At 37.6% G+C, this 15225-nt stretch overlaps 1 protein-coding gene across 9 annotated transcripts in view; it reads right to left on the bottom strand.

The window, feature by feature from the left end:
* The window catches only part of LOC143019650 (dual specificity mitogen-activated protein kinase kinase 4-like), a 73910-nt gene that overhangs the window by 5994 nt on the left and 52691 nt on the right, over positions 1-15225 (bottom strand). For 2 of the 9 annotated variants that reach the window (XM_076175532.1, XM_076175537.1), the window contains 9 exons: positions 15183-15220; positions 11913-11970; positions 10541-10610; positions 9145-9258; positions 6928-7047; positions 6128-6247; positions 4853-5032; positions 2712-2938; positions 683-884 (listed from right to left, as the gene is read on the bottom strand). In XM_076175532.1, coding sequence (XP_076031647.1) covers positions 713-884; positions 2712-2938; positions 4853-5032; positions 6128-6247; positions 6928-7047; positions 9145-9258; positions 10541-10610; positions 11913-11970; positions 15183-15220 — 1099 coding nt within the window. In that variant the 3' untranslated portion in view covers positions 683-712. Of the gene's footprint in view, positions 1-682; positions 885-2711; positions 2939-4852; positions 5033-6127; positions 6248-6927; positions 7048-9144; positions 9259-10540; positions 10611-11912; positions 12009-15182; positions 15221-15225 lie in introns of all 9 variants that reach the window. The other 7 variants (XM_076175529.1, XM_076175535.1, XM_076175531.1 and 4 more) reach the window with 4 other exon arrangements.

Here is a 15225-nt window from a genome sequence, read left to right as displayed (position 1 = left end):
TATTACTTTCAAAATTTTCTGTCATACTCTTACCCCATTTCACATCTGCTCTCCTCTTTGTCTCCTTTACCTTGTGCTTTACATCTCTTCTCTTTTCTTTGTGCCTCTCATATGACTCCCTTGTCCTATTTTGTAACCAATCTGTGAAAGCTCACTTCTTCTCTTCTACAACCTTCTTTATTTCCTTATCCCACCATTCACTACCCTTCCTTCTATTTCCTCTTGTCCTTCTTGTTCCACACACCATCTTTTCACACTTTGTGACTCCCTCCTTGAACCATCCCATTCCTCCTCCACTCCTAGCTCTACTCTATCCTTCACTCTCTCCCACTCCCCTCTCAGCTTCTTCTTGTACTCCTTCTCCTTTTCATTTTCATTTAAAGAGTTCACTCTAAGCACCTCCCTACCTTTTGTACTTTTCCTCTTTCTCCATCTATCCTCCACTCTCAACTCACCTTCCACCAAAAAATGATCCGATATTCCCCCACTCTCTCCCCTTAGCAAAGAGTAATAGATACATGGAATAAATTGAAAGAGAAAACAGTGAGTGCTAAAACTACACATGACTTTAAGAAAGAACTGGATGCGGAGAGATACAGCTGTGGGTCTCTATGAGCATAGCTCTTCTCCCGCAAAATATAACTAGGTAAATACAACTAGGTAAATACACCCTTCTACTTACCTACGCAAAACTACGCTGTTGAGAAATGGGTCAGCAGTTGTAAGAATCATGTGTGAACATTTGGCGTCCATTGTTGGCCATCCTGTCCAAAACACTTCGAACATATGTAGCAACATCCACAGAATCAGCATCTGCTCTTCTCACAAATTCGTGATCAAGCAGTTGCTTGTACTTGGGACGGGCACCCTCATCCTTGATCAGGCTGCAAGAATAATGTATTACACAATGTAGCAGTGGTTTTTCTCATATCTAGACAAAACAATCCAACTCCTCTCCCAACTGATGACATATTCTATATATTCTACAATGCCTTCCCCTAACTTTCAAGAACTTGCTGAAATAATTCAGAAAGGAGAGAGAGAGAGAGAGAGAGAGAGAGAGAGAGAGAGAGAGAGAGAGAGAGAGACTGAGAGTGAGTGAGAGAGTGAGACAGACAGAGAGAGAGACAGACAGAAGACTGAGGTAACCATAATCATTATTCTCTCACAATCCCTTTCAAACTCAATCATTAACTGTTTCAGTATCTCCTTAAAATCTACCACAAGCAATGTCATCCACAAAAAACAAATGGTTCACTTTACACATCCATTTCCACCTTGCATTCTCATTTACTTACTACCTTTACCAACCCATCCACACACATTGGACAACCACGGTAACATTACACATACCTGATGTACCTCCATATCCAATTCAAACTACTCATGCTCTCAAATTCTGACCTTCACACATGCCCTTCTCATGTACTTCAATGGCCTTCACCCTATTCCTTATTTTTGTAACACTCTATATATCAAAAAGCTTTTTTCCCCTTTTAAGGGAAGTAGCCAGCCATGCCACCCATCCCACCATCATCCATCATCCATTTCTTTCTCTTTAACTTGGCTCCTCATGGATGAAGTATGATCCCAGTCCCCGCCCACTCCCTAGGTCAGAAACAACACACATACCAATGGCTTTTTCTCCCTTACAAGGGAGGTAGCCAAAGTCAAAGGCATAAATCCACTCCCTCCCATTTCATCCCCACATATTCCACCCCATTCACCACCCCTCCCTCCCTCTTTTCTTGGCTCCTCAATGCAGCAAAAGAAACTTTTGTAACACACTCCACAATATTTCTCTATCATCTCTTTATCACATGTCTTTTCCACAAAAACCTAAAAACATCCTTCCCTTTTGCTAAATATTTCTTGCATACTTGTCTTACCTCAAAATATTTATTCATACACCCTTGCAGAGCCCTTACAAGCTTAAATGCTGCCCTGGGGTAAAATTCTCAGTGATATATCCCCCACCCCCCATCACCCCTTACTCCCTATTTTAGCTACTGGCTTGTGAAATAATTAAACAGATTTTAAAATTTGTATTTAACATCCCTATTGCAGAAAGGATAAGGGAAAATATTTCATATTTTGTTGATTCTATCACAAAATTCGTCAATTACAATAAAACATTCAGGAATTCTCTGACCTTTTTTATTATCATTATTCATCAGCCTTGTGGGTGGCAATTCCAGGCTAGAATTGTTGCCCCCTAAAAGTACCGCCTCTGGGCATATGCCTCCCCTGTCCCCTCATGTAAGGACTCTGCATCCTTGTCCTTCCCTAAACCACACTGCTCTTCCCCAATCACTCCCTCTGTTCTCCTTCTAATCCTCTTAATCACTAACAACAATCAACAGACTGATTTCCCAGAAACTACTACTTTCACACTTGTCTCTTCCCCTTGTACTGCAAAACTATATATGCACTCCCTAAATCCAAGACATTTCCTCCCCTTAGGCATGCAATGAACATTTTCACCAGCCACTCCACTAGTAATACTCCACCCTCTTTCACTCCATCCTTTTTCCTCATTTCACTCAACTCCCTTTCAGAACCTCTCTGCCTCCCTCCCTTCTCTTACTTCTCTATTTTACACCCACTCTGAATCTCCTTTCCAACTGATGACAATCGAACCTTCTCCCACTCTCTCTCCATAACATATTTCCACACACATCTATGCTAATATTGATAAACCATTTACATACCAAGTGTTGACAAAATTGACAAACTCCTGAGAGAACGTGTTGCCATTTTCATTTAAGGACAGCCTTGGAGGCTCACCCTGCACAACTTGTGTCAGTTGCTCAAACACAGAGTTCCACTTAGGATAAGGAAAGCTGCCTGTTGCCAACTCCATCAAAGTAATGCCCAAAGACCACACATCTGATCGGACATCATAACCTCTGGCTCGAGCAGGATCTATACGTTCTGGCTGTAATAATAATAATGCAATCAATCAATCCATCTACTTCCCCAGGTCTCTCTTGCAGGAGAGCCACAATTTCCAGGTAACTAGCTACAGCCACTGGGTAGGGCCCTATGTCACTCAGGGAATAGTGTGTTGTTGTCTTGGGATTGTTCAGTGTGGGGCATTGTACAATGAAGTGTTCAGTGCCTTCTGTGTGGTGGTTGCATTTATTATTAATTTTATTGTTATAATAATAATTCTTATATTTATAAATACATATCAAAATTCCTTTCCTCTCTATATGGGGGCTGGTCAAGTCAAAGCACACACCCACATCAAACCTGACCACAACTTATATTATTATCTTGTGGATGAAAGATCATCCTTATTCCCCACCATACTGCTTAGGTCAGAGGCAATGTGGAAAGGCATAGCATCCCCCACACCAGGACTCAACAGCCACATCTAGTTTCCTCCATCCACTTCATTACATGGCAACCCCCCCACCTTTGCCTGCTCAAAGAAGTAACTGTTTATCTATATACCAAGGGATTTTTCCCCACTTACAAGGGAGGTAGCCAAGCCAAAAGGCACATACCCATTCCATTCCCATCCAACCCCCTTTCCTCCTTCTCATCTTAGATCCTCATGGATGATGGGTCAACTCTGTATTGGGTAATCCCAATACTCTTTCATCAGCCGTATCTACCATCTCCTTTTCCACTCCTGCTCTCTTCCTCTGATATATATATATATATATATAGATATATATATATATATATATATATATATATATATATATATATATATATATACTAAATATAGACTGAATATCCCACTATCAGAGAAAAGAAAAATATTTAAAGATATATATATATTGTGATCACTGGGTGGGTGCAACAAATATTTGACCCAGGGTCAGTTTGACCTTGGGGTCATCGCGACTTGGGATAAAACGGACCACGCATTAGCATGCTTACTTCCCCATGTCTTCTCTATGTATCCCCTTCTAGTATATAAGTCAACCCACCCTTTGTACAACCACGCTGAAGAGGATCACAGTTAGTGATCGCAATATACATATCTTCAAATAACTTTCTTTTCTCTGATAGTGGGATATTCAGTCTATCTTACCAATGTGTTAGAACATTCAACTCACTTTATATATATGTATATATATATATATATATATATATATATATAGTATATATACATATATATGTATATATGCTTAAAAGTGGCAGTCTGCCGACAAGATTGACTAGATAAACACCATATGAGGACGGAGCCTTTATTTGTACGTCAAGTACAAGTTGAGATACAAATGCTTGAGATTAAATAAGGGGAAAGGAGGGAACGGGGAGAGAAAAAGGGGGGGGGGGAAGGAAGAGGAGGAGGAGGAGGAGGAGGAGGAGGAGGTTGGGGGGATTGGACACTGGGAAAGGAAGAGAATGCTGGCCCAAACGTCCGTGAGCGAAATGTCCACAAAGGGTGGTTTAAGTATTTAATATTTTGCTGGCCATGGGTATTAGGGGAATAATGTGAGGAGATATGTTAAACATGCCCCTGTTTTGTTCAATAGTGTTCGTTCCTTGAATGATTGCTGATTGTATCTCAACTTGTACTTGAAAAAGCTGTAATAAGCGAAACGTCGTACAAATAAAGGCTCCGTCCTCATATGGTGTTTATCATATATATGTATACATATATGTGTATATGTATATGTATATATATATATATATATATATATATATAGTATATATACATATACATTTGACCTATCCTTTCTCTACATGTTCCTTTCTTCCCTGTTCCTTATTTGCTTCCTCCTGTACTATATGTTTCCTCTGATACATCCATGTCAAATACCTGAACACATACAAAAATGTTTAATTAAGAAAAGGTTGCATAAGTGCCTTTCTTAAAGTCCATACTCACAGCCATGTATGGTCGACATCCAGCATCCCGTGTCTTGGCAATAGAGTCTACCAATTGACCTGAGATGCCAAAGTCACAAAGTTTGATGTTTCCTCTTTTGTCAAGTAAAATATTGGACGGCTTTACGTCTCGGTGAATAATTTTCAAATGTTCCTTAAGGTAATTGAGTGCCAGAAGAGTCTGTAGTATCACACACAAAAGGGGAAAAATGAATTAGTAAATATATAAATCAACAAAAGATCATTAAAAGAAGTCATATGACTACAATGAAAAAATTGAGACAAGGCGAAATCCCTTCAGCCTACCTCAATTTATAGTCCATTTACAACCATTACACCCACCTATTTCTTGTCTTCTCCCTTCCCTGCTCAAGAGACATTCCCATTTTACTCAAGGCCCCATTCACCCCATCCATTGATCATATTCTGTCTTCCCCTCAAGTTAACACCATCCACCTTTGCCTTACACACTTTTTTTTTTAGTCTTAACTCTGAATGACCACCTCCAAACCCATGTCCATTACCCTTCCATACTACCCCTTCCATGTACACACTGAACAACCACATTGATAAGACACAACATTGGTGCAGCCCCATCTTCACTTCAAGCCACTCACTCTTTACATTACTTAACAGCAAACATACTAAACTATTAAAAAACTTTTTACTTTCCTCAACAACATTCCTCCTATCTCATACATTTGAAACATATCCCACGATGCCTTCCTCTCAACCATTATAAGCTTTCTCCAAATCCATGAAAGCCCAAAGGCAACTTTACCATTTTCCAGAAACTTCTCACATATCTGCCTTACTACAATTTTTTTTTCCACACACCCTTTCCTTCCTTAACCCATAATGTTATTCCCCAATTACTCCTGTTCCCCTCCTAATCTTCTCATTAACTTCCATATGCCTTTCCAACAATAATTAACAGAATGATCCATCTAAAGCTGTTATATTCACATTTGCCCCATTTTCTATAGTATAGAGGAACTATGCATGCACTCCTCCAGTCCTTTGGTATATTCCCCTCCCTTATGTACACATTAAACAGCCTCATTAGCTAATCCACTTTAAGATGTTTTACTATATTTGTTTCTTCTTCCTCAACAAGTGTCTTTCCCACCATAAATGAGATTTGCTATCTTGCACATTACTGGTAGGCTATCTAATTTCCTAATCAAGAAAAAGGAAGTAAAGTGGGGTAACAATTTCCTGGTGCCTCAAGCATTTTCAAGCAAATCATGGTACAAAATATCTCCTGTGAACTTACTGCTACAGTGATTTTCCCAAGCATCTTTTCTGGAATCTGTTCATGCATTCGCTCATATATGAACTTGTAAAACTTATCCAGTGAAGTATCCATCAGTTCCATACAAATCCAGCAATCACCCTGTGGAAAACAAAATACTATTGATTTCATTCAGAGAAGCATCATGGAAAGCATGCTGAAAATGTTTGGAACAGGTGGGGCAGTTTGAATCTGTGGACAGACCTATTCTGTTTTGGTACTACTTCCATGCTGAATGGTGGCCTACATGCAATTCTGCCAGTGTGATTCTTACTAGATATTGGATGTTTTTTCTTTTATGGTGCTTATATCTGGGTGTTCTTGAAATATTGAGTTTGATGGTCTGTCTTGAAGGACTTGTTTAGTAATTTTTATGTGTTTTTCTGTGGATACTTTGTAAGGTAGAGGTGGTACATTGTTATAAATGTTTGATTAGTATGCTGGTGTGGTTTTCTGTTGTGTTTTGTTGGTGGTGCTTCTGATAGTAAGATGCATGTGTAGAGTTAAGGGTTCTGGCGTACCATTGTGTTCCTGTCATTTTCATGTGGTTCTATGAGGAATATTTTGGTTTCTGCATGCAGGTGTCCAATTGGAGTGGTTTTGGTGTATTGTTATTACTTTCAGTGCTCCATTCTATAATCTTTTTTAAAATGTGTTCATCTTGCTGATTGTTGGGAACCATGCTGTGGAGGCATAGCTGAAGGTGATAACAATCATTACCATTGTGGAGTAAATGTCACAATAAAATGATCTCTTAAAGCAGAATCTATATTTTGACTTACCTCTTTGAAGAGAGCCCCATAAAACTGCACAATAAAAAGGCAATCATTGCTTTTCATGACTACTTCCAAGTCCATCAGCAGTTGTTTCTGTTCCTTCTCGTCCACTGTTGATCGGATGCGCTACAACAAACCACAATAAATATACTCTTCTGCTAGAGGTATGCAAATGTACAAGAAAAAGCACTGGTATTACTACATTTTGTATATTCCTGAACAAAGTTAGCACTGTGACATAGTGGTATTATTTCTAAGGTCTATTCTGTGTAGTGCTATGCAAGTACAAAGTGCAGAAGCACAAACCCAGAACATGAATATAACACAGACAACAATCACAAGTTTCTTCCCACAGAGACTGTTGCACTGTGGGGCTGTATGTGAAACACTTAGGGGGGTCGTCGCGCTCGAAAACGAACTTCGTCAATTATGATCGGAAGTTCGCGAATTGTTAATATGTTATATATACATATACTGAGATGTTCACCACCAATTTTCATATCATTTGGTTGAAAAACAATGAAGTTATTAGTAAAAAACAGTTTTTGACCAATTACAAAAGTTCTATCTCCTCACTTATCCATTGACTGAGCATGCTGAAATAAATTCCACAAATGCTCCATAGCAATACCTAAAAAATCATTGTGGCGTTTTTGGAATTTCCTCTTAGTTTAGGAGAAAGAATTTTTTTTTTGAAACGTGTCATATTTTTTTTCAAAATGCAATATATCAACTTCTATCATGAAAAAAAAAAATCCCCACAATAAAAAGTTTGCAAATTTATTCAGCTTTCAAATGATCCAAACCCCATTAAAATCGCCCGAGTAGTTACGGAGGAGATAGAAAAAATGTAGAGAAAAGGGTAGTTTTGAGATATTGAGCTTTGAAGTTCAAAATACATTTCCTTGCATTTTTTTGTATTTTTCATTTCGATTTTTTTCTCTGCGCCAATCTTCATGAATTCTGTCATTCACATGTTATTATAAAGTGTAGCTGGTACCTGATCCCCCATTTTACGAGGTATCAGGAGGTCAGAAGGCGAGGGTTTCAGGAAGTGACGTCTCTCATTGTCTCCAGGTTTGCTTAATAAAACCCCCCGGCTTGAAATCGGAGCTGAAAGATAGTTAGATAGAGATAGATAGACTTTATTTGGCAATGAATCAACGTTTTTGTCTTGTTCAAGTGCTTTTGTAATGATGGAATTGACTCTAACCAAGTGAGAAAGAAGATTATGTGTCCTTCCAAAGTTATGATCAATGACAGTCGCTCTTGTGATGAAAAAAAAGCACACGGAGCGTCATTTGTAGTCTCGTGATGTATGAAACGTATGCTCGATGGTTGCGGTGGCGTCATGTGAGAAACGAGGATAAGGGGGGCGGAGGAAGGGTTAACACATGTCCCGCTTCGCGCGTCGCGGGCTGGCGCAGCAGCAGCACTGTTCAAGGTCACTGCTATGAGTCGTAACCAGTATCTCAATGATTTTATTCAGTTTCTTAGCTTTCATGAAACACACGCTTCTTCTTCGAATGTTTAGGCATTCTTGAAATGATTATAGCTTCAAATAAAAGTAAATAAAAGTTCTATATATATCTATCTATCTCCAAGGAACGAGAATTCGATTTCTCTCCACAATGATTCGCTCAACTTACGTACCGAGTGAACAGATCGCAGACTAGGATGTGTTTCCAATTAATCTTATATATTAGTAAATAATAAAATACAACGCATTTGTGCCATTTTTATTGCGATGAAATAACTTAATCGAACATTTGTGCAGCGAAAGTGTACTAGAAAGTGGGGGTGGGGGGGCAGAAAAATAGCCATAACTCCTTTAATTTTTTGGTATTTCGCTGAAATATTTCAGGACTGGCTTGCCAAAGGCCACTAGATGACAGGGATTTTTTTTTCGAATATTTCGATTTTTTTCGGAAATTTATCGCGACGACCCCCTTAATGAAACTCAAAGCAAATATTAATTAAGATCAATCAATTAACAATTCTGTATCAGATGATGTACCTATTCATCCACATTAAAGTGGCGCACTTCTCTTCTGCACTTACAAGACCTTAAAGCTTGGAAAACTTATCAAAAGAAAGACAAAGTACATTTACCCTCAGAGAAAGGTTTCCCCTATACTGTGAGAGCCATTGAAAACAAATATCTAATGTATCGTTAACAATGATGTTCAGTTAGATGTGTTTCTTAAACAAATAAACCCATACCTTGACTGCCATGATTGTGTTACTCTTTCGATGGATCATTTTGTTGACTGTTCCAAAGCCACCTCGTCCAATTTCCCCCATGTCAGTTAAATCATCAGCAGTGAATTCTATTTGCTGAAATAAGAATAAATTGAATGAGCTCACAACATTAATGAACTTCATTTACTTATGCAACACTTGAAAAAACCAACTTCTCATTATAAATTTCTTCTTAACAGTGAAATATTAACCCCTTCCATACGGTGCCGCACACGCAGGCGTCATGGGGAGCGAGTGTATTCGCGAGGCTGCCATATCGGCATCTTGATTATATTTATTGTAGTCACCCCTCCATAATGACATTCTTTCTAATTCTTTTGTAATCGCATTTTCTATGGTTATCAAAATTCACGGGTGAAGAGAGAACGATCGATATAAGCGGTGACTATATTTTATGATGCGAGTATTATTACGACACGTCGTACGGCTGGCATTGGCTGCTGCCACCGAGATCTAAGTCCATGACGCCTACGTGTGCGGCACCGTATGGAAGGGGTTAACACTCCCCCTCATCCATTCAAGAATATATAGCAGACACAAAGAAATCCCCTTAGGCTGTATCAATTTATCATCCATTTACAACTACTCTCCACTCACACCTATCTCTTTCCCTCTCCCTTTCCTGCTCATAAACATTCCCTTTCTACTCAAGGCCTCCTTCCCCACATCCATCCATCCATTCATCCATCCATCCCATTCTTGGTCTTCAACCTTGAGTTCAGTCCACCTATCTCTGCCTTCCATAATTTTTTTATAACCTTCCTTCATTCATTCTTTCCATGTGCCCAACCCTACCTGAAAGCTCTCCTTCCATGCCACTCTCCATCTAACCTCATTTCTCACTCTATCCATCCTTGTAACCCTCCACCATACTTCTTAAACACTTCATCTCAAACATATTTAAACTCTTCCTTTCTTCCACCATTAGATTCTAAGTCTCGGTCCCATACACTGTCGCAGGCACAATCACCCCTTCCCTAGATATTTATTTCTCATAACACTATTCATTCTGCCAGACACTTGCTTCCCTTACTCTATAATTGATATCTATACCCACTCCTATATTCTCTGCTACATGTTACCCTAAATCACATTCTACATAGAAATAAATATTTTTCAAACATATTTTGCTAAAACCATAATAACGAAGTGACAGTTACTTATATAAAAAATTCCCTCCAGAGCAGATTGTACATGGAGATCCTAGTGTATAAGCAAAAGTCTAATTCCCAGAGTAATTAACATAAACTAATAAATTCACTCATAAAAAACATGAAACAGTATGAGAATTAAACAAAGTCGACATAGTTCTTTTTAACAATTTCCTAACTACTGTATATATTGAAATGTAGCTTACAACTTCTGGTGAAATCTTCAGCTTGCCTGATGTCTGCATGTTCTGGTATATTCCTCTTGTAATCCGATCCCTGTAAAATATTTAAATTTGTGGTCACTCATATTTCTTCTTCATGAAAATAATCATAAAACTGTTACTCTAATTTTGGAACAACAGGGAAGCAGCATTTAGAAAATAATCTATAATGGAAAATAAAAAATCCGATTCAAATACAAAAGCGATACACTATGCCCATGTGTACATGCATGTATTTACCAATTAGTAATCTAAAGAAAAAGGCTCAATGTGAGGAGACTTGTCTCTTCATCTCCATCTAACAAATTTGGCATTAAAGTCATTTAAAAAATCTATTTGACTATTTTATCTTATTCCAATCATTGAAACATCTGTATGGAAACCTATTTCTTGATATCATTCAGGTACTTTGCCTTTTTAAGGTTTTTCATGATCTCTTGTCACTCTTTTCCCAAAAAGAGATCCTCTCTCTCAATGTTCTCCAAGCAGCAATCAGGTCACCTCTCTTTCTTCTCTCCTCTAGTGAGGGAAGACTGAAAAAATTCTAATTTTTCCTTACAGTCTGGGAACCCCTTTCAATACTATTTTTTGTATTCTTAATCTTACTTATAGAACCAAACAAGCATGAATATGTTCAGGTCACCATCCAATACAAAAATAAGTATGGGCTTGGTTACAGAAACAAACTGCCCCAGGTGCAATCATCACACATAGGATACTGAACAACTCATCCTTCACTGCCCCATGCTGGCCGCACCAAGACAACACAATATTTCTTCTTTGAATGACTATTGGGCCAATCCAGTGGCTATTGTCAATTATCTGTGAGCCATGAGTCTCCTACAAAAGGGACCTGGGACAAGATTGTCATTTACATATATCAAGAACATTATGGACACCAGCACTGACCTTAGTGAACTCCACAAACTACTTCTCTCCATCTCAATATCCTATCCTTACTACTTGTCTCATTTATGGGCTTTCAGAAAGCCTCTCATCTGATCAAAGTTTCCAGGTTTTCTGGAGGTTTGTCTGGTTTTAAGAAGAGGATTACATGTGTTCTTTTTCCAGCTTATTGAAATTTTATTGTTTACTGTATCCAGGAGAGGTCTGAAGGCATCTGCCTTTAATACTTTAGACCTAAAGTGTTTTAGGTGAATATTTAAAACTTTATTTGGGTGTTTTTATTTCAATTTGTTTCCCATCCTTCAAACTAACCCCTTTACAATTAGTCACTAATCAAGACCAACTGTCACTTTGTTCCATCAATCAATCCACTGTCCTAGTTCTCTCCTACAGGGGATTAAACCCCCAAGAAGCTCATAAGTCACTCAGTGAAAAAAATTTGTGCTATTACCTGGAATATGCAAGTATAGAGCAGTGCAGTATGATGTCCTGTGAACTTTCTATGTGGTTGGATCTGGGACAAATGGAGTCTGGTGCCAGGTCAATTCTGTATTGATACCGTTTTAATACATGGTGGTGACCTGAATATAGGCATACCAATGCAATTCTTTGTCTTGTGATTTTTATTTCTATTTTATATATATATATATATATATATATATATATATATATATATATATATATATATATGTATATATATATATATATATATATATATGTATTTATATATATATATATATATATATGTATATATATACACAGTATATTTATATATATATATATTTGCGTACGTATATATATATATATATATATATATATATATATATATATATATTTAAGATTATTTCAGACAAATGAGAGAGAATGCGGGTGGGGAAGGGCAAACGAAGATGTGTTAGGAATAGAGTTTATTGCCCTAACGTTGCGACCAACTTGGTCTTCATAGAGGACTCTGAAGAAGACCAAGTTGGTCGCAAAGTTAGGTCAATAAACTCTATTCCTAACACATCTTCGTTTGCCCTTCCCCACCCGCATTCTCTCTCATATATATATATATATGTATATATATATATATGTATATATATATATATACATATATATATATATATATATATATATACGTATATATATATATATATATATATATATATATACAGTATATATATATATATATATGTATATATATATATATACGTATATCTATATATATATATAATATATATATATATATATATATATATATTTTTTTTTTTTTTTTTTTTTTTTTGGGGGGGTAGGGGTGAAGTCTAGAATTTGGCAGTCTACTGTGGAATATTTGTTTTGTGATCTGAGTAAGTTATTAAGCGAATGTATTGTACGATGGTAAATACTTTGGGCAGGTTGCCAAAAATGGTCGAGCAGAATACTTCTGGGGTCAATTTTGTGTCGTACTGTGTTAGTGTGATATGGTGTGAGGGGGTGGGAGTTTTCAAGCACTTTGTTCAATTCTTTTCTGTAAGTATAATGTTATGTCTGACACAGTTTCTTGGTATTCAATGTAAGAGTGGGTGGTCTGTGTCTTCTGTAAGGATGTGCATCTTGGGCAGATGGTGTCAGCTTCCTGGTTAATTGTGTCAATTTGATTGATCCTGTACTAGTGTGATTCTTCTGTATCTCATGAAAGTTCTCTCTTTTGGGTTTATGTTGGGTATGGTTTATTTTATCCACAAATATACTTACATACATATATAAAAAGTTCCTGCCCCATTCTTAGTTTGGGCAAAATTGAAGATTTGAGATGAGACATGGATAATACATAATTCAAGTTAATGAGTGGTAAAAATTACATAAAATTGTAATGATGAAATATTATGTACAATAAAGGACAAAACTGGCATAAATATGTTAACAAAACCAAATTAAATATCTGAGACATGAAGGCAATACTTTTAAAACTCCCTGGATCCTATGAACCTCCTTTCAGTTTTTGTTTTCTCACACACAGTCTCCAACATGCTCTTCCAAATTGTTTTCTTATACAGTCTTCAAACATGCTTATCTTCAAAAAATCTAACTGGCTTAACTTACTCCATAGTGTAGGCTTCTAACCTAAGGAATCCACATCAATTCCATATTCTCATTTTTGGCAGTAACTTCTTATATGGCCACTAAGAGGTCACTCTTTGCCTTATTCATTTATCTTACTTTATTTTATTTATCCATTTTTTCTCATTTTAACTTTACATTTCTCTTTGCGTTGTTTTGATGTCCCATTATTCTTCTCCACATCATTCACAACCTGATCAACAGCGGCTAGATCTAGATTTATCTGATCATCTTGTCTGCCTCTGACAGCGGAATCAATCCTTGTGTCTTGTATTCAATGGAATAAAGACCTTTCATTAATTCTAGTTCTACCCTTGAGTAACCCTTACACTCCCTCCTCACAGAAGGATAGAAGCATCAGGAACCCACCCCCCATTCATTTCATCTTTCCCTCTCCATGATTAACTATTCAACACCAAAATCTAACTTCCTCCATTCCTTTAACTTCCATCAATCTAGCTGACCTTCCCTCACCTCTGCCCTAAATAACTGAGTGCCTCACATGCAAGATGATAAAAATTACCTTATTATTCTTGTAATCATCCAATCTCCCAAATCTTGACTCATTTGTGTTAACTGCCAACTCCACTTCATGACAGATGCTCTATCACATGCTGCCACAATCATATCCAGCTCCATTCCCCATTCCTTATTACCCTTTTCCAATCACGCACTCTAATTGTGCACTGATGTACAACACTAATTGCAAAGGGATCAATAACAAGTACCTTCAAATGTGACTGTATATGAGGCAGTCTGGCAGAGTTGGCATGTCATCTGTTGTCATTTACTGTATACAAATGTTGTTTTGACATGCCAAACAAGTGTTGTATTGTGGCCATAGCAGAGTATGCTTAAGTGTACTCTGATTTTAGCACAGGGTTCAGTCATCTTCCTGGCTCCCTGCACTTCCACAATTACTCTCTCGCCAACATCCTTTACATTCATAAACTCTCAAACATTCAATCACTTATCCTCCCCTCTACTGCCCCCACCTCCACCAACATCTGTCTATCTCCACTCCCATCTCCTCTCCACTTGATCTCATCACCTCCCTCTGAAACATTTTATTCCTTTTCAAAATTCTGTCAGATTCCCACTCTATTTCACAGATGTTCTCTTTGCCTCTCTTCTTCTTGTACTTCTTATAAACTTCTCAAGCCCTACCTTGCAACCAATCCACATACACTCACTTCCTCTCTTCTACCATTGCCCCCATCTCTTCATCCCACCATTCACCACCCTTCCTTCTATTCCCTCTCACAATCCTCATCCCACATATAATTTCTGTATATTTTGTCACCTCAGAAGAATGGGTGTGTTCCACACTCATTCTTACCCGACTCCCACCTCCCCTCTATCCCTCACTACCTCCCATATCTCTTTTGGCTTCTCCTGGTATTTTCTCCTTTTCATTCTCATTCAATTTCTTAACTCTCAGCAGCTGTCAATCTCCACCCCCTTTATAGTCTTTATTTATCACTTTCCACAATTCTGAAATATTCTTTAACTCACTTTCTCAAAACTAATTTTCATTGCACATTTCTTCTGAACTTTGCCTTGTAAAAGGTTAAAAGTAATTACAGAATATGTAATTAAAAAGCCATGCTAAAAGCAAAATGTGATGCACATACTCACCGTGGGGGTCTTGCAGATGCTATACCTTCCCAGCCACTAAA

This window comes from Oratosquilla oratoria, chromosome 37, assembly GCF_046742065.1.
Source record: "Oratosquilla oratoria isolate Oo_2021 chromosome 37, ASM4674206v1, whole genome shotgun sequence".
NCBI lineage: Eukaryota > Metazoa > Arthropoda > Malacostraca > Stomatopoda > Squillidae > Oratosquilla > Oratosquilla oratoria.
Note: the sequence above shows the minus strand (reverse complement) of the source record. Positions and strands in the feature narration are given on the sequence as shown.